Source organism: Scleropages formosus, chromosome 3 (assembly GCF_900964775.1).
Source record: "Scleropages formosus chromosome 3, fSclFor1.1, whole genome shotgun sequence".
Taxonomy (NCBI): Eukaryota; Metazoa; Chordata; class Actinopteri; order Osteoglossiformes; family Osteoglossidae; genus Scleropages; species Scleropages formosus.
Window position 1 is genome coordinate 29,642,361 of NC_041808.1, and position 22,883 is coordinate 29,665,243.

Below are 22,883 nucleotides of genomic sequence, written 5' to 3' on the forward strand. Positions count from 1 at the left end.
ATTCATCTAATTTTGATTTCTCTGCTAGTTTATTGATCATTGAGAAACAATAGTTTTATGTCCAGTGCAGCATTCATTGCAAATTCATAATTTGACACTTGTGACAACTAGGACCATAACTTAAACTTCAGAAAAAGCTAAAATGAAGTGAACAAGACTCAGGAGCAACAATTATCCATGAGGGGGAAAAAGTATATTAAATAAATATTTAAGACTGATAGAGTAAGAATGAAGCAGAACGATTCCTGCGATTCACTGTAAACATAGTCCATGAGTGTCAAACGGCAGCATTTGCAATACGCGAGGGGTGTTTCCTTCTACAGATATTACAACTATTGCTTAGCTCTGATGTCAACTGTCGCAGGACAATGCTATTTTATACATTCAGATCTTAAATAGTCACTATGAGTTTAGTGCCTCCGTTTAGTAACTTTAGGGAGATTTGAGTAGAAGTGATATGCTAGACACACACAAACACGTTCAGACAAAATATCCAGACTTCTGCATGTTCAAAATCTTTACTGAAACCTGGAAAGCAAAACAGTACAGTATAAAAGTATAGCGTAATGGCTAGATGTGGCACAATCTCCAGGAGAAGAACAAGAATGGGACAAGACTACCCAATTTAACATTTAAACCTAACTACAAATAACCTCCAATTTTTTTGTAACTATAAACGTATAGAAGCTACTTACAACAAAATAACCACAGTTAAGCTCAGATGTAAAGAATTTGTACAATTAATTTTCCCCATACAAGTTTTCAGGCTCTTTTTTTAAACTCAAGTCTGTCATCTCATTTAGAGGCATAATATAAATGGACACCCAGAAAATTATCAATTTATATTTTACAAAAAACATTTTTTATAAACCACCCCATTTTTTGTTTTGCATTTCTTACCATAAAAAGGAATGAGCACAAGATTGATACACTTAAAGCTATGAGTAAAATAAATTTCCAAACTAACGGAATGCATATACGCAACCTAATAAAAGAAATAGTTTCTCACCTACCTCTTCCATAAACGAAAATGCAATGAGCAATACCAGAAGCCTTGCTTGAGGAATGTTACAGCAAAAAAAAAAAAACACTGCATAACAGCTGTTTAACTACCTTATTTGAGAGTTGAAGAAAAACCCAAATTTAAATAAATCAAAATTTGGTGACAATAAAGCTACATAGCAGTATTAATTTGAAGTTAGTCACAAATAGAGGGTGAAGATGCAGCAAGAGATTTTAAAAAAAAAAAAAAAGTTTACACTTAGGGATGCACAAAGTTTGACTTTTCTGCACAGCCCTATAATGGGACAAGCATGCAACTGCTAGAAACGAGAAATCCAGGCTTCAAACTATTCAAGCTTCTTGAACCGGTTTATCCTACTTTGTGAAGAGTCAGTCAATCTAAAAGGCCTTTTATGATCAGACTGGCTTCTGTAGTGCTGGGGCAGACTATGCACCTGAGGGATAGACGTATGATACACGTTACAGTACTAAACACCAACAGTATTGTAAAAATCTCTGAGCAAGTCACTGTGGTACGGCTCAGTAAAACAAAAATTTGAGGGGAAAGAAGATGTAGCTGAAAAAGAGCACAACCACCTTGTTTCACAAACAGCAACTGCTGTTTGTCCACAGAGTTAGAATAAGGACAAGCTTTTATATCCTTGAATACCCCCCCTCCCAAAAAGAAAAAAAAAAATCCTAATCTTCCTAATCCCTAGTCCTAACTAAAAACTTAATTTGTCCACTGACTGGGATTGAGAACCACAGTTTTGTGACTGATGTTGGATACTAGAGGTTACCGTGTCTTTACTTCCTAGGAGGTGGAGGGGGAGGAGGTGGTGGTGGAGCAAAGGGGTAGGCAGCCTGTCCCATGAATCCCATCATAGGCTGGGGAGGGGAAAACTGCTGGGCCATCAGCGGCTGGGGCCCTGCTGGTGGCGGAGGCTGGCCAGCCCTACCAAACTGCCCCTGCTGCTGACCTGTAGACTCTTGTGTCCCCCCACTGCCACCAGAAGAAGTGGCTGATCCTGACTGGGAACTTGCCCTGGAGTTATACTGGCTGCTCCCACTGCCACTGCTCCCACTGTAACCTTGATACTGGTCCCCTACACCTCCAAAAGAGGAGCTGGAATTGGAACCTGTTCCATAGTTGCCCCCACTTCGGCTACTGCTGCTCCTATCCCTGTAGGACGAGGATGAAGAGGAGGAAGACCTGTCCCCATCCCGACTCCCACCGCCACCTCTCCCATCTCGACTAAAGCTGCTGCTGTTTGCTGTGCCACCTCTGCTGTCCTTGTCACCCCCACCAACACTGCGCATTCGTCGTTCACACTCCTCCTGGTACATCAAGTTGGGGTTGTTAGAGTTGGAACCACTGCCACGGAAGCGAGAGCGACCGCCTGGGGGGAGACACAGTAGAGGGAACAGCTGAGGCCTCGGGTAAAATTCAGCAGTCTAAATTCTTACAAATACAGATGACTATTGGTAGCCTACTAAAATTAGATTGCTGTGGAACTTCTGACAGCCTCAAAAATGCAACTAGAAATACAAATGGCTGTCAGTAAAAGGCGGAAAAAACACCTTCAAACAACCTTCATGAATTACATAGTACACGAACTTAATTGAACATCCCCTCCTTTCTGACCACTCCCTGTTCAAGCAGCTCACCCCCTCCACCTCCACCACCTCGTCCAGAGTCGACCAGCTGCAAAAGCTTGGGATTAATGGCCTGCCGGGCCTCCTCCAGGACACGGATGAGCTCTCGTGCCTGCCGCAGGTTTCCGGGGGTGAAGAAGGTGTAGGCTGTGCCCTTGTTGGTGCTGCGCGCTGTGCGCCCAATCCGATGGATATAGTCCTCCGAAGAATTGGGGTAGTCGTAGTTGATGACAAATTTAACATCCTCCACATCTTGAATATTAGAGGGGGTGTTTTTGAAAATTAGAAAGAAGGAGAATAAAAGAAAACAAGTTAACGAAAATAGAAAATCTGTACAATAAAACACTGTCTGTGGAGCACCTTTAAATTCAGCTGAACTTCTTACCTGTTTACAGAACTACATATGATTGGGGGGGGGGGGGGGGTTCACACAAAATGAGTCATTTGGTACATAATGGAACTTCCACTTACCGTAAGATCTACACTTAAAAATTGTCATTATATATGCACTAGAATCTATACCACTTATTGGCACACCATAGGAAAAAATGGGTTCCTCACCATATGTTCCCTTGAATTTAACCACCGAGACTTAAACAGCCTTTATCATGTTCACCAGGTAAGAATAACAGATCAAAATGCAACTGATTTATGAGGAAGGAGGAACTGAATCTAGCTGAAGGCAGGAACAACTATTTTCAAGAATTACAGAAGTATGAGACTGTGGGGCTAGATTCAGGGGATGCTGAAATCAATTCCAGTGAAATGATTGGGGTCAGGAAGTATTTTGTACAGCTGGAGGTGGGTGGGTTGGTGGGGGACACAACATTTAGAGACAGGTATTAGGGTAATTATGTTTTGTCAAGATAAACCTGACTTTTCCCCAGAAAACTGAAAACTGAAGTCTGTTTCTCATTACAGAAAATTGTGAAACAGAAGCCAACAGAAGATCCTTCATCCATAATAATGTATGCCAAGTTCCACAAAATCAAAGTGGAAGGGGTTAAACCATTCACTGGACTTTGCTGTGGATGGATTCAGTGGAGTGCAGGGGTGGGGGGGCGAGGTACTTACCCTGTTTGTAAGATGTCTTACAAGGTTAGCTCCCTCGGTCCCCCCCCACGCTCAATCCTTGGTCATTTGTAAGGGCTGGGGGAAGGGGAAGAGGGGACGAAAATGCCCCCTCCCCATCTCCCTGTACAACTCTGAAGAGTTGCAGGACCCCAACAAACTTGACCAGGCTGGGCCAGGGTGTATACCTCGACACCCTGTACGGGCTCCAGTGCAGGAGGTATCACACAACAAGCAAAGAACTGCATAAATAGTCACTTAGGTGTAGGGTTAAATCCTCTCCTATTGATAAACAGTGGGAAATGCTGGACATTCACGAGCCCTATATTTAACCTAACACCATTTAGTACGAGTCCACATATGGGAGACACGGGGACGATGACTAAGGGACAAAGTCCAGCTGCTCTTTCCATCCCTCAGTCCTTTCCACAGACAGCCAGTGAGTAGAGCAGCCCAGATAAAACTTAGGGTTTTAAGGGATGGTCTAAGAGAAGTAACAAGAAACAGACAATGGAACTAGAGGTTTCAAGGTGTGGAACGGCTAGGGTGATGGAGTGGCAGAGGTGCTTTTGAGGGATAACCATTTCCTTTTGTAGTAGTACCGGGGATATGGTGGGCAGGGAGTCTTCAGGATATTCAGAAGTAGTTAAGTCAGGGTTTATAGCTCATGGGACTACAAAGAATGACCTGCATCTATTGTTTTGTCTCTCGTTTCATTTAAAAAGAAAAAAGAGGGGCTGTGGGGACCATTTGCTAAAAGCTGTGGGCCGTGTAGGCAATGATGTGCACAAGGATGCATACAGTGCTACAGAAAGAAAGGGAATATGCACAAAAGAGGGAAGAGAAGAGAGACGGCATTAAAAACAGACTAACAAGTAAGAGGATGTCACACTCAGGGACAGGGGACTGAATGGAGAAGGAGAGGAAAGATTAAACGCAGGATAGAAAGGAAAGAGCAGCTCCTTCAGGCCAGGACTCCTGCCAGCCAGGACCAGACATGACGCCCGCAGAGGGGGAGGCTGGCACAGCCACGCGGGGGGGTGGGGGGTGTCAGTGAGGCTGGTGTCGGCATCACAGGGGCACTTCAGAGGGGGGCACTCCCAGCACTGTGACCTGCCACTTGACCTGCTCACTCGCTGCATCTTCTCAGACCACAACACTCTTGACAAAGCTAATCTATGTGGTTCTCGCATTCCTGGGACAAACACCTAAGGCTGAATATTTACAGAACTGATATGCTGCTATAATTTAAAGGAATTACTGTAGGCCTGTAGTGCCAACTGTAAAGTAATCTATGCAAATATTACATCAACCCCAACAACCTACCACTGAGTTCAGCAAAACTCCAAAATGTTTCAGGCTTGCATAACATTTAGGGTCACACTAATGCAGAAAAACTAAGACTAGCTTGTGCCAACATTCTACATTTTGTAGAGGTCACTTGTTGAATGTTTGCAAACTCATAACCTATACTCCAATTTTAAAGGCCATGCAGCAACATGACTCGTACTGTCTTACAATTAACCTACAAATTAAACCATTGTGCTGTTCCCAAAGCAGGTCCTTGGCATAATTTCTAGGAGGTAACCCCCCCCAATGCACCCCTCTCGCCCCTCTCAGCTGACCCCCCTGCCCCATCCCAGTTTGAAATTTGGAATCCCAGCAGCACCCCTCCTCCGCCCCCCGTAGCCCAGGGAGCCGGTTTTCCTGGAAGGGGGGAAGAGTCTGAGGGCTTTGTTTTGGGTTTCGGAGAGATGGCTGTGCCTGGGATTGATTAATCAGGCTGTGTCTCTCCCCGTTTCTCTCCGCAACTCAGGCTTCGATTAGTCATGCCTAGGTCCGGCTGCAGGCTCCCGTGGGCCTGTGCGCTTCTAGTGCCAGAAGAGAGACTTGGAAACAAAAATAAAAACAAAAAACAGAAAATAAAAATAAATGAACACAGAAAAAAAATTGGTTAAAAAAATTGAACCATCATGTAGGGGCTTGCATCACGCTTTCTCTTTTTCCAAAATTCATACTGCTGACACACAGCTCTCATTCACACTCCAAACACTTCACATATGTCTAAAAGTATCATTCACTGCAGACTAAGTTCATTTTGAAGATGTTTCTAATCAGAAACCAGCTCCTCTACTCCAGACACACTACTGCATATATGGAAAACCGAAATCCTAACAGAATTTATTCAGTCACTATGTAAAAAGGGAAGGCTACAGGAACCAGAGTTAATTGTATAACTGTTTTATCAGCCCACAAGTATTCTAAAGCAGCTACCCGTAATTTCCATTATCTTACATTAAGAAGGCACATAATTTTGATTTATCATGCAGTAAAAGAGGAGTAGAAGAGGTTTGCGGATTAAGGTGGGGTCACACTGAAAATTCTTAGGTGTGTGCGCGCACGCAAATATGTATGCGCTGTTCGGATGCTGGAATTGCAGACATACCCAAACCACGGGAGGCGACGTCCGTAGCAATAAGAATTGGAGCTTTGCCACTACGGAATTCTGAAGGATGAGACCAGTAAAAACAGCGGAAGTCAAAAACATTGAATACTAGGGTAATAGGCAAAAAGGCATCAATGAAATAAAACAAGGAAATATTTCAAAATTACTTTTCAAACTCTCTTCCCAAAACCCAAAGGTAACGCTAAACTTACCTGTCAAGACCCAGTCTCGTTCTGGCTGGCTTTTGTCACCATGGATACACATTGCTGGCCAACTGAGAATTAAACACCAAACAAACAGAAGGATCACTTCCATACTAAAGCATCAAAAAGGGGGAAGAAGAAAAAAAAAAAAACACACAACACTTTGCAAAATTCTAAAAAATGGTACAAAAGGAGCAACGTGTTAAAACTGCAAACAGAGTGGTCACCAATCCTGTAAGGGGACAGCCATGTGTACATGGAGCATTCTGCACTGGTATGAAAGAATAATCATATTAGGAATACATAGTGATTAAATAGCCTCTATATTACAGAATTAGAGAAACAGTATCAAAAATGCATGTTGCACTCTTACCCATCTCTCCTCATTCGGCGGGTCAGGTCATCACAGCGCTTCTTTGTCTCAACAAAGATTATGGTCTTGTTCTCTTTCTCAGCCATGATTTCTTCCATCAGCTGAAGCAGCCTGTAGTAACAGTAATTTAAATGTATAATGCATGAGTATTTTGGTCCTATTCCTGTCTCTTCAAAAACAGAAACACTTCCAATGGACTCACTTATTATCCTTTTCACTCTCCATGCAGACATCCACAATCTGGAGTATATTATGGTTGGCACTCAGCTCCAAGGCCCCCACGTTGATCTGCACATAGTCACGCAAGAAGTCCTCAGCAAGCCTCTGCACTTCTTTTGGCCAGGTGGCACTCCACATCAGGGTCTGCCGGTCAGGCTGGTGGGGGGCAACTTAAAAGGTCACATGACAACCAGAGACCGAAAACAAACAAGCAGCTGGAATTCCACATTGCTCTATGCCTTCACCCACCCGGATCTGTTCAACGATCTTGCGGATCTGAGGCTCAAAACCCATGTCCAGCATGCGGTCAGCCTCATCCAGCACCAGGTAAGTACAACGTCGCAGGTTGGTCTTTCCAGCCTCAAGGAAGTCGATTAGACGCCCAGGAGTAGCAATGCAGATCTCAACCCCTGAAGGAGGAAGAAAAGGGAAAAATGTTCAGGGGAACATTCCCAGCAATATTTTAAACCATAAAGAAAACACTCTTGGAAAAAAAAAAGTATTGTAATTGCTTAACATTTCATTTTAGAAATTATATACATTTACATCGTCCTGGGAAAATATCAACATAAGAACATTAATCCAAACACCAGGGTGGCCTTCACACCTCTCTCTAGATCCCGGATCTGTGGTCCTTTTGGTGCACCACCATAGACGCAGGTGCTTTTGATGCGAGACGATTTGCCATAGTCATAGGCCACCTGCTGCACCTGCTGGGCCAGTTCTCGTGTGGGAGCCAGAACCAGGCACTGAATAAGAAAGTCACAAGTTTAAATTAAACATAAAATATGTAAACAAAAAATGAAAGAGGAAAACAGGTCTTGTGCAGCTGACCTTGGACATAACACTGGAATGGTGGGGAACTGCATAACCTAAGCATTGTATACTGACTGACTGACTCTGCCATTGCTGGTCCTAAGCCCGGATGAGAAAGGAAGAAGGCTGGGCACAGGGTTAGCAACCCTGCTCTGTAAAAATAAAAATGATCTTGCTATGGAAATGAGTGCAATAAATGGAAATAAGTCTCAGCAGAGGAATACAGGCCAACTTTTGATTATGGCAGTGGACCAAACCCGAAATGGCATTCAGCACCTGATGCGACCACATATTCTCGATGCAAGAACTATTAGTAGAATTGGAGCTTGGAATGTACAAAAAATGCTTTCCCAGTGTGACAAACTAACAGCACTTGCAAGAATTTGATGATTATCAGCACAGCATACTGGGCGTAAGCGAAATGTGGTGGACTGGTAGTGGACGCTTGGTTAGTGAAAACAAGACAATCCTCTATGCAGGACATGATCATTACCATGTGCATGGCGTTGGTTCGATCTTGGAAAGTGCAGCGGTGCAAGGTTTGGTTGGCTGAAAGCCAGTGAGCGACCATATTATCGCAGCACGTTTCCAAACACAGCATGCAAAAACGACCATCGCCCAGGTGTATGGGCCAATCAAAGATGCAGAAGACATGGAAAAAGACATTCTACAATTTATGACAATTTATCAGTCTGGATGAGATCCCCAGTCATGACATCATGTTAATCATCGGTGACTTCAATGCCCAAATAGATAGAAATTGAGATGGTTTAGAATGTGTGATCGAACCACATGTTACAGCAGTGCAGACAAATGAAAATAATGACTATTTTTCTGCACCATAAATGGCCGTTGTATTGGAAATACTTATTTCCCCTCACAAAACTATCCAGAAGATGACGTGGCGTTCACATGATGGCATCACCACAAATGAGATTAATTACATCTGTGTTAGCAAGTGATGGCATTCAGCCTTGCTGGACGTAAGAACATTCCAGGGGCCAGACGCTGGCTCAGACCACTATCTTCTACAATCATTGATCAGACTGCGGTTAAAGAAGAAACAAGAACAAGTATAGCCAATAGCCACTGAAAAATTGAGAACTGAAATTGAAAAAATAGAAAAATTGTTCAACAGTTTCAACTTGAATTGAGAAATCAGTTACATCTAAGGCTAAGTGATTTGAATGTTGAGGATCAACGGTCATCCTTCGCAAACACAGTCATAGGAAGTGCAGAAGTTAACAACTGGACGGAGACGAGGTACTCGAAAAGAGCGATGGATACAAGACCGGACATGGAAATGAATTGATGAAAGAAAGAAGATAGGAGCCCAACGACATCAAGCAAGACCAAGCGAAAAGGAAGAAGTTGAGGCCAAATACCGGACACTAGACAGAGAGGTCAAAACGAACCTGTCAGGGAAATAAGGACTAGCTGGAGCACAAGTGAACTGAAGCACAAGAGGCAGCCAACAGAAATGACACCAAGATCCTCTATCGCATCGTCCGTGATCTAACAGGTCACGAAATAACTCAAATCTTCCAATAAGAGAAAAAAAATGGACTGGTCCACCTTGGTAAAGAAGAGCAAGATGAGGTGGGTTGAGCACTTCAGAGAAACCCTAAAACAATCAGCACCTACAACAACACAAAACTTTCGATAGCATGACCCCTACACTATCATTAGACGTCAACATGGGCACCATTAAAGTTGCTGAGACAATAAGGGCAGTGAAAGCTTTAAAGAACAAAGCCCCCAGTCTTGACCAGATTGCATAAAAACTGTTGAAACATGGCCACAACATATGGAAAAGGCTGACAGCACTGTTCAACAACTGCTGGCAGAGTGCCGGCTGACTGGAAAAAAGGTGTGATCAAACTCCCAAAGAAAGACAATCTTGTAGACTGCAATTGGAAAGGTATTACACTGCTCTCAGTTCCAGGCAAAAGTATTCTGCTTGGTCCTGCTCAGCATCTATGAGGCATGGTCAACTCCTTATTGTGAGAACAACAGGAAGGATTGAGGGGGTTGGCCATGCACTGAACAGATCTTTACTGCGGACCATCATTGAGCAATGCATCGAGTTCCAAACGCTGATACTCAAATTTCATCAACTGCAAAAAGGCCTTTGATAGCATCCACAGAGACTCACTCTGGAAGACTGTGGCTTCTTATGGAATCCTGCAGCACAATATAAACATCTTTATGCAAACTCAAGCTACTGCATTAAGACAAACAGTGGTCAGAGACTATTTTAGTATTGAGACTGGGGTGCAACAAGGTTGTATCCTCTCACCCTTCCTATTAGCCATGGATTTTGCGATGAAGGAAATGGGTGAATGTGCAGGGATTTCATGGACAAACCAAACACGGCTCTGGATTTTGCAGATGTGGCTTTACTAGCAGAGTCCAAACCAAGCTTACAACGCACAATCACGTACCTCCAGTGTGAGGCGGGGAGAGAGGGAAAAAAATTTGATTTGTGTCTCATCACTGACGAGACCAAAAGCAATGAAGATAAACTAACGGTCAAAAATAGACACCACTGCACAGCAGTTGGTTCAAGAAGTGGATGAATTCACCTATCTTGGCAGCATTATTACAAATATTGGCAAAACTGAACATGACGTCCAGTGTCCGACTGAGAAAGCATGACCGATATTTCAGCGGATGCAGTCAATTTGGTCTTGTTCCTCCATTAACACAAATCATACAGTACAACAGCAACATGATCACAACCGCCATTTATGCCAGTGAAACCTGGGAGATTACGAGAAGGAAACCCCACAAACTAAACATTTTTCACCAACGCAGTTTAAGTCAAATCCTAGGCATCTCCTACTGTGATCCGATCACAGACGAAGGCATGTTACAATGCAGTAGTCTGCTGTGGCTGGAAGACATTATTGCTGAACGATGAATGCAACTAACGGGTCATATTTTGCGACTTCCTGACCAGAGACTTCCAAAGGTGGCAATGTGATGGGTGCCAAAGGGAAAGCGCAGACAGGACTGACCACCGAAAACATGGTGTTCCACTTTTCGAGAAGACCTCAAGACCATGAATGTCGAATGAACAGATGCTGAGATCATTGCTGCCAACAGAGCCCATTGGAGAACACTTGTTGCCCAATACATCAACCAACACAGGAGGAACTAACTAAAGTAGAGTATTTTAACTGTGTAAAAGTACAGTTAAAATATTCTAAACAGTCACCAGTGGAACAACAAAAGAAATTTAATTTCTTCAATATTTAGTGCATAGGTTTTTACTCACGATGGGTCCATCTCCTCGTTCTAGGTACGGCTGGTGGTTGATGTGCACAATGGCAGGCAGAAGATACTAAGGGACAGGAAAAAAAAAAAAAAATCAGAACAGGGGAAATGTTGTTAGACCAATCCAATTTACTAGCAGACAATTTCCAGGAAAATGTTGGCTAAATCACAGAACATGTAGAGGAGGTGAAGTTAAAAATAAAAAAAATTTAAAAAAAAAAAAAAAGCCTGTCAGACCAAGGATGAATTAATGAATATAAATGTATTCAGCAAACAATTTCCTCAGAAGCAACAATGCTAATTACAATTATTTAGCCATTTACACAGCTCAGTAATTTTACCGGAGAAATTCAGTGTGAGTACCTTACTCGAAGGTACTACACCTCAAAATGGGATTTGAACCTGTGATCTGAGGGTCCAAACAGGCAGCAGCTCTAATTAATACCCTACCAGCTATCCCTCATACACTGGTTCATACTACATAGCAATGGCCTCTTAGATTTCCCTGCCATTTGACACACAGCAAACCCACACTCCTAACTCACCGAAAGCGTTTTCCCCGAACCTGTCTGTGCAATTCCCACCATATCCCTCCCACTTAGTGCAAGGGGAAAACCTTGGGCCTGGATAGCTGTTGGTTCCTTGAAGTTTTGCTGCATCAGCACATCCATCACATACTCTAGTGGGAGATAAATTTCATACTTGAGTTCAAATGACAAATATCCAGGAGGACAGAATTCACTTGTTATTTTAGAACTCACATGGGAATCTTGCAGGTTAAACCATATAGCCAGGTTCTACTTACGGGGGAACTGTGCCTGGCTAAAGCTGGTAACGGGCTTGGGGCATCCAGAGCCCTTTATTGTGATCTCCTTCTTCCGTCGGAATTCCTCCACTTCATACTAAGTGCATCAGAATTAGGTGTGAACAATTACACTGTGAACACCACCACAACACCCATGAAAAATGTTACTAGCTCTAGTCACTATACTGAAGAATGATTCAGAGCACAGATTCCTGCTACTGAGTCTGAAAGACATGCAGCACGCATACCCAAGAACACCTCTTAGGCAGTGTACAATCTCAAACAGGAACAAAAATGGAAGTATTATCAGCTGGTTATTTCATTCTATTACCTGGCTCATTCGTTGCACCTCTGGATGCTCGGTATAAAAGTTCTTCTCAAACTTGGGCAACTCATCCAGATCCCATTTCTTTTTCCGCAGACGCTCCCCTGGGTTCCCAAACTTTGACCCACTTCGGCTGGATCCAAAACGGGGACTAGAGAAAAAAAGACATTGGTATCCGTGTTAATCAATGTCTGCACCATTCCATTTCACCAGCTTCATTTTAGTCTGGCCCATCTACGTCTATTTGAACAGCTCAATGTTTAACACGTGTATGTGGTTGCATAAAATCTGCAGGATCCATCCTTATCTCACAACAGACTCTGCCCAACTACTTGTCCAGGTCATGGTGACATCCCATCTGGACTACTGCAACTCTCTCTCCTGCCTGGCCTTCCTACTACCGCCATCAAACCTCTACAGCTGATACAGAACGCTGCTGCCCAAGTTGTGTTTCACTTGCCAAAGTGTTCCCACTATCTCCTCTCCTCATCTCTCTGCACTGGCTTCTGACAGCTGCCCCGATCAAATTTAAGACCCTGGTTTTGGCCTACAAATACATCAATAGAACTGCTCTCAACTATCTACAAGACCCAATCATCTGCTCTACCCCAGACTGCTAAACTCTACCTATGCCTGCTTGGTAGTCCCATGCATGACAGGTAAAGCATGAAGGTTCTTGGTTCTGGCTCCGTTGCGGTGGAACGACCTCCCCCTCTCACTCAGAACTGCTGAAGCTCTGCCCATATTTAAAAAGGGTCTTAAAAGTAATCTCTTCCAGACTAACTTCACCCATGATCTATTAAGTTCATGTAATATATAAATGCTCAAGCACTGTAATTTGAGAGCATGCCTGTTAAACAATGGATAAGCCTTTATGCAGCTACTCCTGTAATATGATGTAAAAGTTTATATATAAATTATCACTAGGAATCATTGATAGTCTGATAAAGTTTTATGCAGCTACTTGAATGATGTACATTGGTTCATATGGTGGAAAGACTCTTTAAAACAAATTTAAAAAAAAAAAAAAAAAAAAAAACCACACATCGCCATCTATGTGTGATTTTCTGCTAAGGTAATGCACGCATTGTATTTTGTATGAGATGTACATCGCTTTGGAGAAAAGCATCTGCTAAATGAATAAATAATGTAGGGTTTGTATTTTCTCCCCATGCTTGTGTTGGTTTCCTGGCGACTCTAGATTGTCCGCACAGTGGAACTGCCCTGTGATGGACTGGCTTTACCCTCCAGGGTGTACCCTATCTCATACCCAGTTCTTCCAGGAGAAGCTCAACTCTGGACACACAGTTAAGGATAAAGAAAGAACAAAAGGAATAAATGCTATCATACACCTTTGGTGGGCTGGTAATCCCTTCTGATCCATGGACAGGGGGGAATACTTATAAAACAATTACAATAGAGTTTTGAATTCTGGTTCTTAATGTATTTGTCCAGGAGCAAAGGAAGAAGAAGAAAAAAAAAAAAAAAACATCAAGTTTTCATAAGGTTAAAACACCTAAGCCTAAGGATGAACAAAACTGAAAACAAATCGTACACGGACCGGTATCCCCCCAGCCCTGGTAGCAAATTATTAGACCAATTATGCACACGCATACACGATACAAAGGTTTCACAAGGTTCATTAAATAATTGAAACCTCTACCTATATATAGTATATACCATCGACTTCAAGTCCATGATGAAACGGCACAAACAGGTTTACGAACTACAATTACCAAGTTTACCTGCATCCATCCCATGATGCATCTACGACTACGTGCAGGCGCAGCACCGTCAGCGAAAATACGTTAGGCTTAGGCTACAAGTCATTGGTCATCAAGCTATACAACCACTGGTATTTCTGCATAAACCAGCTATACTAGTATCACAGTACTAATTGTAACCTATCACTGCTTATTCGTTGCCAATTATTTAGTGAAAAGCGCACATGAATAGCTGGAGAGTTCCTAGGCAGCACATCATGATGATGATGCTACTAGCAACTTGGCTAGTGACCAAGCCAGCCTGAAATGTATTGTTACCTTCTGTCGCGTCCTCGGTGCCTATCTCTGTCCCCATACGACGAACCTCCCCTCATTTTAACCAAAACCCAGTCAAAATCCCTCAGCACTTGCGTTTACAGTTATACACTTTCCTTCCTCTCGAAGACCAGCGGGTCAGACCGCGCAAAAAAAAAAAAAAAAAAAAAATCAGAGCCGGCTCGATGCGAGACACACACACACCGGCTTCAAAGATTTTGTAGAGAACCGCGTCAAAATAAAACGTATATTTTAAAATATAATTAAAAGAAAAAACTAATTATATCTAAATAAAGAGCTCCGACAATATTATACCGCGCAAAAAAATAATTCGTTAGTGTTTTTCGATTGAATCGAGCCCCTGCTCCTCTCTGAGATACCGCTATAAGATGGCGGCTGTGCGGACAAAGACAATTGTGACGTCACGTTAAACGTCATTGAACGCGCGGATCGATTCTTTTCCCAAGACAAGAAAGTAGTTGAAGTGGTTGGTTAGTTTTATGTGTAGCGCCGATAAATACTTTAACGTCTTTTATACCTTACCAACTCCGAATCTGAATCTAATAAAAATTAAACGCGATCAATTTGTTAAATTAAAAAAACGACTTTATGTATTTATTATGAGTGGAAAAAATAGGCAAGTTTAGCAAAGTAATGATGATAAATGTAATCAATTGAATTGCGAGTTCTAACGCGACTTCCAGTGAGTGACCCTGTTGAACTCCATTTGTGGATTTTATTCAATGACTTCGTAGTGCACAAGTACTCATCACGTGCAGTTGTGCAGTTCTGTACGCGGTCAGCTTTACTTGATCTAGAATGTACCCGTCCGGTCGAGATGCCTCAGCGCCACAGCGTTGTGCGACTTGTGGAGGAGCCGTACAGTAGCTACTTCACATTTGTTCTTGTAGCTCGCGCTTGACCAAAGCGACGTGTTTTACCCATTATTAGCTAGGTCATTTTTACTGCACTAGTTGTGGTAAGTAGGCTGCCTTCTTCAGGGCGCTGGAGCAGGAGGCGGGATTCGGACGTGTAACCTGTGTCCACGAGCAGAGGCAGCAGCGGCAGCGGCTCTGCCCCTTATTGTCTTGTATTGGTCTTTACACGAGGAGACAAAGGTGCGGATCGAGTTTCATTCATCCGTGAATGGGGGGGAAACATATGAAGCCGTGCGGCAGAAGCATGATGATAAAATATTTAAAGACAGCTTCATTTGTATTTAATATAATTTAATAAAAATTAAACCACAATAAGCTTCGGTCATAACTCCAGGGACACTTTCTGACAAGACTGAGGCAGTTCCAGAAAAAAGACACAGAGCAGCATTATAGAAAATTTGTGCGCATTAACAGCAATCAACATGTAAACTCGAATAACTGAATACCGTTAAAACTCCAGAATTAACCAATTAAAAAAATTTGATACACGAGTAAGCATCAAGTAGAGTAAGTAAGATTAAGAAGTGGTTCTCAGGTGAAGAACAAGTAAAAATGTAGGAAAGGAATCTTGGCCACCTTCCTTCCTGTTCCTCCCTGTCCATATTCATTCCTTGGCATCAGCTATTCCACCTGCAGTGATGGCGAAGGTGGCCTCATTCTCTGGCATGTCAGGGCTGGAACAACAAGACACTGATTAGCAGTTTTACAGCAGACAGATGGTCCCCTCAAAACACAGGTGAAAGTACTGCTCTCAGTCTGCTCCTCTTTCTAGTTATAGGCCAAAAAACAGAGCTGATGTGCCTCCACAGGGACTTTTATGAAGCAGCTCTTCAGAGGGGGGAAAAAACTACTCAAGCTGTGTGTTTGCTGACACATTTCCATCTGTCCATTTATTCTTCAGGTAGCAAAGCAGTTAAAGACACAACCTTATAAAGCAAAAGTGGTTGGTTTCAAGTACGGCGGTGGGGACCTACTTGCTTTGAGTATGGTGCTTACACCAGAATTTCTCTGCAAAAATAGGAACCAGTAAAATTTTGTATGTGCAATAAGGAAGAACAGGAATAAAAAGCCAAGGCCAGTCTCTGACAAGATAAAACATTTGCAAAATTGTTTGTCTCAGAAAAACCTGTCAAATATCTTGGCGATTCGCACTTCTCCCCGCCCTTTCCTCAGGCTGATGCGAGTGGTTGAGGCATGAGCCAAAATGTGTCCTCCAATGGGTTTTTTTGGATCTGCCTGGAACCTGAGACATATACAGCAGTCCAGCTATTACAAGGTGCCATTTTATGTGGCAAATTTCAAAAGTTACTTATGTGGAAATTAAAGACACAAAATTAGTGATTTAAAAAGTGTGACGTTAGATGAATAAATGTAAATATAAATTAAGATGGTAAATCTTTTACATGCACATTTTGCTCCCTACAGCAAGCAAATCAGCCACAAAGAACCTGAAGTGTATTATAGATTCATCAGATATACCTAATTATGAAATGAATTGTAACAGAATCCTATTATAGCTTATTGTGTTCTATTTTTAAGTAGAACCTCCATGTTGGTTACTTACGTCAAGCCTGCTCCAGGGTCAGCAGTCATCTGATTTGTCACAAACACAGCCACATTGTACTCTAAAAATTATAAATAAATATATATATATATATATATGCATATCATACTTTTTATGTAAAAAGTGTAATCCTTTACATAAAACCGCTGGTATCTCCATATTGAGCCCCATGTTGACAAAGCTCTCAATTAGCTGCTGGCAACCAAACGTAAAAGAATTTCTTATCTATAACATCATGCCTTTTTCTTAGTATTTTCTGTCTGGTACATAATGCACTCACTCATCCACTTTCATTTCACTGCCTGTACAGGTCAAGGTCAAGGTGGTCCAGAGACTATCCCAGGATCACAGAGCATAGGACTAGTCAAGGTACACAGTGGATGGGACACTAGGCCATGAAAGGGTAGTGAAACACACACACTTGCACATTAAGGGCAATTTAGAGTTACCAGTTACTGGGAATCGTGTCTTTGGACTGTAGGAAGAAACCTCCACAGACACAGGACATGCAATCTCCCCACAGTCTGAGTCGCATTGAAACCTATGCCCAAACAGTCTGGTGCTGTGAGACAGCAGGGCTACGCACTGTGCCACTGTGCTGCCCTGCTACATAACAGGTGAATTAGAAATTGTCATGTGCATTCCCATTTTTACAAGGCAAAAGTTTATTCTATAAGAAGCAAAAGGCCGACAATATGTGTGTGACAACATTAAACCTCCTTTGAAGAATTTTAATCCAAGTTCTGAGGGTCAAAATCAGGTACCTTCCACCTGAATAGTTGTATAATATCATACATAAGATATTCTCCTTATCTCAAGTGGTCTCAAGTTCATGCGGTCTAACCTTCAGATATCTTCTGCAACCGAGAGAGCATTTGGGCCAGCTTTTGCTGTCTTTCCGCCAGTTCTCCCCGGCCAGAGAAGTCCACACGGAAAAGGGCCATGACAGAGTCTATGATCTGCAGGAAAAAAGAACTCTTTGCAAAAAGGAAAAAATATACTTTCAAAGGGTGTTAAGTTGGGGAGGTAGCAGCAATTGCAGAAAGAAAGGAGAAAGTGAACAGATGCAGTGTATATTGTGTAAAATTGAAGGTATGAGCAAAAAACAAGGGCAAAGAAACAGTGCAGTGGCTGGCAGGGTCAAGCTTAACTCACTTTTTTGAGATACAGACCCTTAATGAGAACACAGGAACTAAAAGGCCATGGACCTAGAACTTTAGCTAGAGGTAACTATATTCATACAAACTTCTCACCAGCAATTTGAAGACACCACATTCCTCATGGAATTTTGCTGCCACAAAGTCCAGTAGCTCCATCTGGTGTTCACCTATCCAAAAAAATAATATTGTACTGTACAATCAGTAGAACTACAATGTCCAGTTACTGGATAAAAAAATACAGTAACAAAATAATTTCTGAAAATGCTCAGGGCAAAAATCAGAACAAATCTGACTCGCCAATAGAAGTTTTAGATTACAGTCATTTTCCCTTTATAATTAATTAAAAATCAGCCAAGAAATTAAAGGTTCTCAATATAAAAAATAACCGACGCGTTCTAACTGTTCTAATTTGGCCAGAATAGCTAAGAAATCAATTAAAGACTACGAAAAAGAAGGGTATTATTATTATTAAAGAAGGCCAGAGTCAAAGAGGGCAAAATAAAGTGACCGAATCATGCGTGACCCTTGGGGCAAACAGCAAAGTTAAAGGCTTACTGGTATAAGCACGAGCGTACAGCACATTCTCCAACACTGCATCCTGGTCTACATCAAACCTGTCTGCAATGTCCCTCAGCCTGTCAGGTCGGCTGGCATACATGGGGATAAAGGAAGAACACGACTAGTGAACAGTTCATATTGCGACAGTCTGAACACTTCATGTCAGAGGCACAAGCAGATGCAGATGCACAGGCATGGGACTTAGAGGATGACCCTTTTAGTGAGAGGGATACAAGGTGTTCTCTGTGTCAATGAAGATGACCTTCCCTCCTGTGTACCCATCAGCCCCAGGGAGCTGGGTTGTCACTGCAGAGCCACAGAACAAACATAAGAAATGTGTGGAAAAATGACAATGTTTGTAACAGATACGATCACAAAGAGTAAAAAATTAGTCCATCCTGTGTCCAAACATAAGATTTAAGGCATACTTTAAATACTGTACATAGTTATTACAGCATACTGTTGTAATTACGATTACAAGTCGTTCTTAAATGTAGTCCTTAACTGGACACCACTGCTCACTTTATTACTGCAAACCAATCCTTGACCACAGCACATTTCCACAATTTACTCACCGCACAGTGTATGAGAAAGCTGTGTCTTCCCTGTCCGAAATTCTTGGCAATAAAAAGAAAGTGTTAATAAAAGCATTTTTCTAATGAAATTAACACTGTTAATGTTAAAGCATATATGACTGTAGACTGCAGTGTTGAGCTATAATGGTGCAAATAAAAAAGAAAATAAAGTGAACAAATGTTCTTTATTAAAGAAACAAAACACAAGAAGCAGACAGTAAAAGATATTCACTTACCTCCAAAAGCTTCACTTATAGCCATGCTCTCTATACCACCACCAATAAGTTTGCTAAGAAAGTTAAAAACAAGGGAGACACACAGAGGGTTACAGCTGCCATCACTTTGAGATGTTTTCTAAACTGGAAATATGGCAGCAAATATGTATTACAGCGTCCTCGTAAAAGAGTTTTTTATATGTAATGGTTGGGTCTTAACTCAAACTCCTGGCTGCCCGTAGTGATGCGGAAAACATGTTTTCTCTTCTCGCTATATTCAAAGGCTGTCAGGAACCCTGTGCTCTGAAATAAGGGGACAAAAACAGTAGTTCCAGAAAGACAATAATAATAACATTACTGTTAAAGAAGGAGGGGGCGCAGTGGTGCAGTGGGTTGGACTGGGTCCTGCTCTCCGGTGGGTCTGGGGTTTGAATCCCACTTGGGGTGCCTTGCGACGGACTGGCGTCCCGTCCTGGGTGTGTCCCCTCCTCCTCCAGCCTTATGCCCTGTGTTGCCGGGTTAGGCTCCGGTTCCCCGCGACCCCGTATGGGACAAGCGGTTCAGACAGTGTGTGTGTGTGTGTGTGTGTGTGTGTGTTAAAGAAGGTAAATGCATCACACTGCTATACACTAGTTTATATGTGAGTTGGCAAAACAAGAGCAAAAAGGCTTAATTCGCATGGCTTAATTCAGTCCTCCCATATCAGTTCTCACCAGCAATTTCCCAGCAGCTTCTTTAATTTTGTCCACCTTGGCTTCAGACAGGCCCTTGACATTACACAGGGCACGGCGAGTGGTCATCTGGATCCCTTTCACTGTGCAGATACCAATGGCCTTCAGCTTCTTGATGTCTGCCACATTCTGGGCACGAGAATACAGAGTCATCAGCTACAGTTACAGATGATGTACATTCATTCAGCACCAGATGCCTTAATAATACTTACAATTCCATGCTTCTGTAGAAGGTCAATGTCTTGAAAGAATGACTCCTTATGGGAACACAATAAATTGTTAGTTTGTCAAAGTGAAAGCTCTTTTTCTCTGCAATATCACACACTTGGATTCTTGATTTATTTGCATTTAATTATTTATTTATTTTACTTTTTTCAGTTTAGTGCCAGGAAAGAGAACGGGGTTCAATATGCAGAGACATATGATTATCTTAAAACCCAGAAGGTTACTGGTTCAAGAACAACTGTCCTCAGCAGCTGCTATATATATAGTTAAAACTGAACTGAGGCGGTAAAAATGGGTGTGTGTAACTCGACGAAGTGACGTGCTTCAGTTTATTCATTGCGACGGGACCGAAGCTATTACGATAACTTTAACGACATACAATACTTGTATCTCTACGTTGTGCCCCAAGGCTTACATCGTCCACCTGGTAGCCGACTTCGTCCTCCACCACCTGGTCCTGCGACGACTTCATACTGTGCGTCACTGCCATTACAGCCAGTTGAATGTCCGTCGCGCGGCTTTTCGCCAACAGGCTCAGTCAGCCGGTGCTCGTGCAACTTTTCAGAAGCGCGTGTCCAGTGTTTGTTCGCTTTTCCGAGCTGAATAAAATCTTGTTGAACTAGTTGCGTATTTATGAGACTTTTCGTTCTCGGTGAAACGTTTACTCTGAGGTACAGATGACTGTACGGAGCTGAAAACCCGAAGTTACCTCAGTCGTCCTTTGGCGGGAACGGAGACTGTCTTCTGCCGCCGCGCGCACCGTTGGCGATGCCTGAAGGCGCGCGTCGCTGAGCTTCTCAACGAGGCGGCTTATGTGTCAGTGCCCAGCAGCTAAACCCAGTCGCTCGCGACAGCATTTTTCTTTTTCTTTCTTTCTTTCTTTTTCTTTCTTTCTTTCTGCTAGCGAGGTGTCACTTGGTCAACTTAGTGTGTAGGAATGAATGGTGTTGCATGGCTCCTCCAGAATACCGCACACTATACCTACATGATCACATGCACTTGTTTTCCACAACTATATTACATTTATATTTATTTATTTAGCAGACGCTTTTCTCCAAAGCGACTTACAAATGAACTCTATGTAGTGTTACCAGCCCACACACCTTCACCAAGGTGACTTACACTGCTAGATACACTACTTACACTAGGTCACTCATCAATAGTGCTGTATTACGACTCGTACAGGAGGAAATGGAGATACAAAAAATGAAGTAGAGCTTTTAATTGCTAGCTCTCAGTAAAACTGAAACTTCTAAGGACATGTAGCTAGATAATTCTTAATTTACATAGTTTTGCATAGTTTACAGAGTATTAAAATGCTGGGAGTTTTAGAATAATGTAACCTGATCTATAAAGCATAACTTCAACTTCTTAGATGTGTTACCAGGGAAATAACTAATCTTAAAACAGCCACTGATCTCTGTAGTGTCTGGTAAAGTGTACAATTAACTAAACATTTCTGACACTTAAATAGTATAATATATACCACCAGGGCCAGTAAAGGTGGAGGAACTTATCTGATAGATAGATAGATAGATAGATAGATAGATAGATATATATAGATCTTATTGATTATGGCAGCACCAAACATATTTTATTACACTGATACTTTAAGAAATTACATTTAAAATATGTAGGCTGATACCTCCAGGATTCTGGATGTGGTACTGTGCTGTAATAGGACAGTACAGTAGCAGAGCAAGTAATGCTGCTGTCTCATAGTGCCTTGGGTGGCATGAGAGGATGTGGGTTTGATGCCTGCTCAGTCTGTGTGGAGTTCTCATGTTATCCAGGTGCTCTGGTTTCCTCCACAGTCCAAAGACATACTGTTCACAGAGAGAGTGCGTTTCACTGATGTATGGATGAGTGACCCATTGCAAGTAGTCTATCTAGCAGTTGAAGTCATCTTGGTGAATAAGGTGTGTGGGCTACACAGTATCTGTTGTAAGTCGCTTTGGAGAAAAGCGTCTGCTAAGTGAATAAATGTAAATGATTAGAGGAGCAGCTAAACGGGACGTCACAGTTGGTGTGGACACGAGCCAGAGAATTGCCCCATCAGTAAATATGAAGTGCAGTTTAGGCAGTTGTGATATGGGGCTGATGATCAATTGGCACCAACTGAAGGCCAAGGTCACCTCCACCTACAATAGATCTGAATCACAGCACAGCCAGGAACAATAGCATACACCACAATCCAACATTCACTCTGTCCCGGATAAGACAACTGAAGAATCACTTTTTCCCCTTCATTATTTATTTCGTTTCTTTGAACATCACAACGACGAAAATAGAAGCATAATCTGTGAAGCCTTATGTCAAAATACAAAGAGCAAGAAAAAGTAAAAACAAAAAATAAAAGCCAATATGGAACATTGACAGTACAAAACTAAGCATCTTTTCATCAACCTTTACATCATCAACATTAAAATTCTTCCAGTATTTACGTTTAAACTTTATTTACAATATCCTATTTATTCAGCAATAATATATTTATATATCTTAGTTATAAAATACAAGAGATTGAGAAAACAGCATCTGTGCAGAAGGTAAAAGAATGTGGAACGTTTCAAAACCCCTAATAAAAGCATTCTGGGAAGAGACATGCTTTCGTACATTTTTGAGGACACCTGGAAAGTTTTATAGTACAAATAAAGTACCTCTCCAACTAATAATTTACCCCCAC

The 22,883-nt window shown here is 42.1% G+C and overlaps 2 protein-coding genes across 7 annotated transcripts; both read right to left on the bottom strand.

Annotated features, from left to right (window-relative positions):
• Positions 1-499: 499 nt before the first annotated feature.
• LOC108926142 (probable ATP-dependent RNA helicase DDX17) lies at positions 500-14,632 on the bottom strand. Of its 2 annotated transcripts, XM_018738666.2 has the most exons (14): positions 14,238-14,632; positions 13,548-13,632; positions 12,202-12,346; positions 11,871-11,967; positions 11,611-11,744; positions 11,067-11,132; positions 7,578-7,719; positions 7,220-7,380; positions 6,954-7,126; positions 6,752-6,862; positions 6,388-6,449; positions 6,176-6,235; positions 2,671-2,910; positions 500-2,402 (listed from the first exon to the last, which is right to left on the bottom strand). In XM_018738666.2, exons 2-14 carry the CDS (start codon positions 13,577-13,579, stop codon positions 1,810-1,812), a joined length of 2,016 nt encoding a protein of 671 aa, XP_018594182.1. In that variant the 5' UTR covers positions 13,580-13,632; positions 14,238-14,632; the 3' UTR covers positions 500-1,809. The 2 variants fall into 2 exon arrangements, with proteins under 2 accessions (XP_018594182.1, XP_018594181.1); XM_018738665.2 differs by lacking the exon at positions 13,548-13,632.
• Positions 14,633-15,494: 862 nt separating this feature from the next.
• Positions 15,495-21,124, bottom strand: dmc1 (DNA meiotic recombinase 1). Of its 5 annotated transcripts, none has more exons than XM_018738549.2 (13): positions 20,616-21,124; positions 20,188-20,232; positions 19,958-20,104; positions 19,465-19,547; positions 19,266-19,318; positions 19,030-19,071; positions 18,688-18,760; positions 18,452-18,543; positions 17,990-18,063; positions 17,581-17,695; positions 16,737-16,797; positions 16,299-16,415; positions 15,495-15,846 (listed from the first exon to the last, which is right to left on the bottom strand). In XM_018738549.2, exons 1-13 carry the CDS (start codon positions 20,688-20,690, stop codon positions 15,777-15,779), a joined length of 1,047 nt encoding a protein of 348 aa, XP_018594065.1. In that variant the 5' UTR covers positions 20,691-21,124; the 3' UTR covers positions 15,495-15,776. The 5 variants fall into 5 exon arrangements, with proteins under 5 accessions (XP_018594065.1, XP_018594061.1, XP_018594060.1 ...); XM_018738548.2 differs by lacking the exon at positions 18,688-18,760 and adding an exon at positions 16,147-16,180 and having other exon boundaries at positions 15,776-15,846; positions 19,035-19,071; positions 20,580-21,124; XM_018738545.2 differs by lacking the exon at positions 18,688-18,760 and having other exon boundaries at positions 19,035-19,071.
• Positions 21,125-22,883: the final 1,759 nt, after the last annotated feature.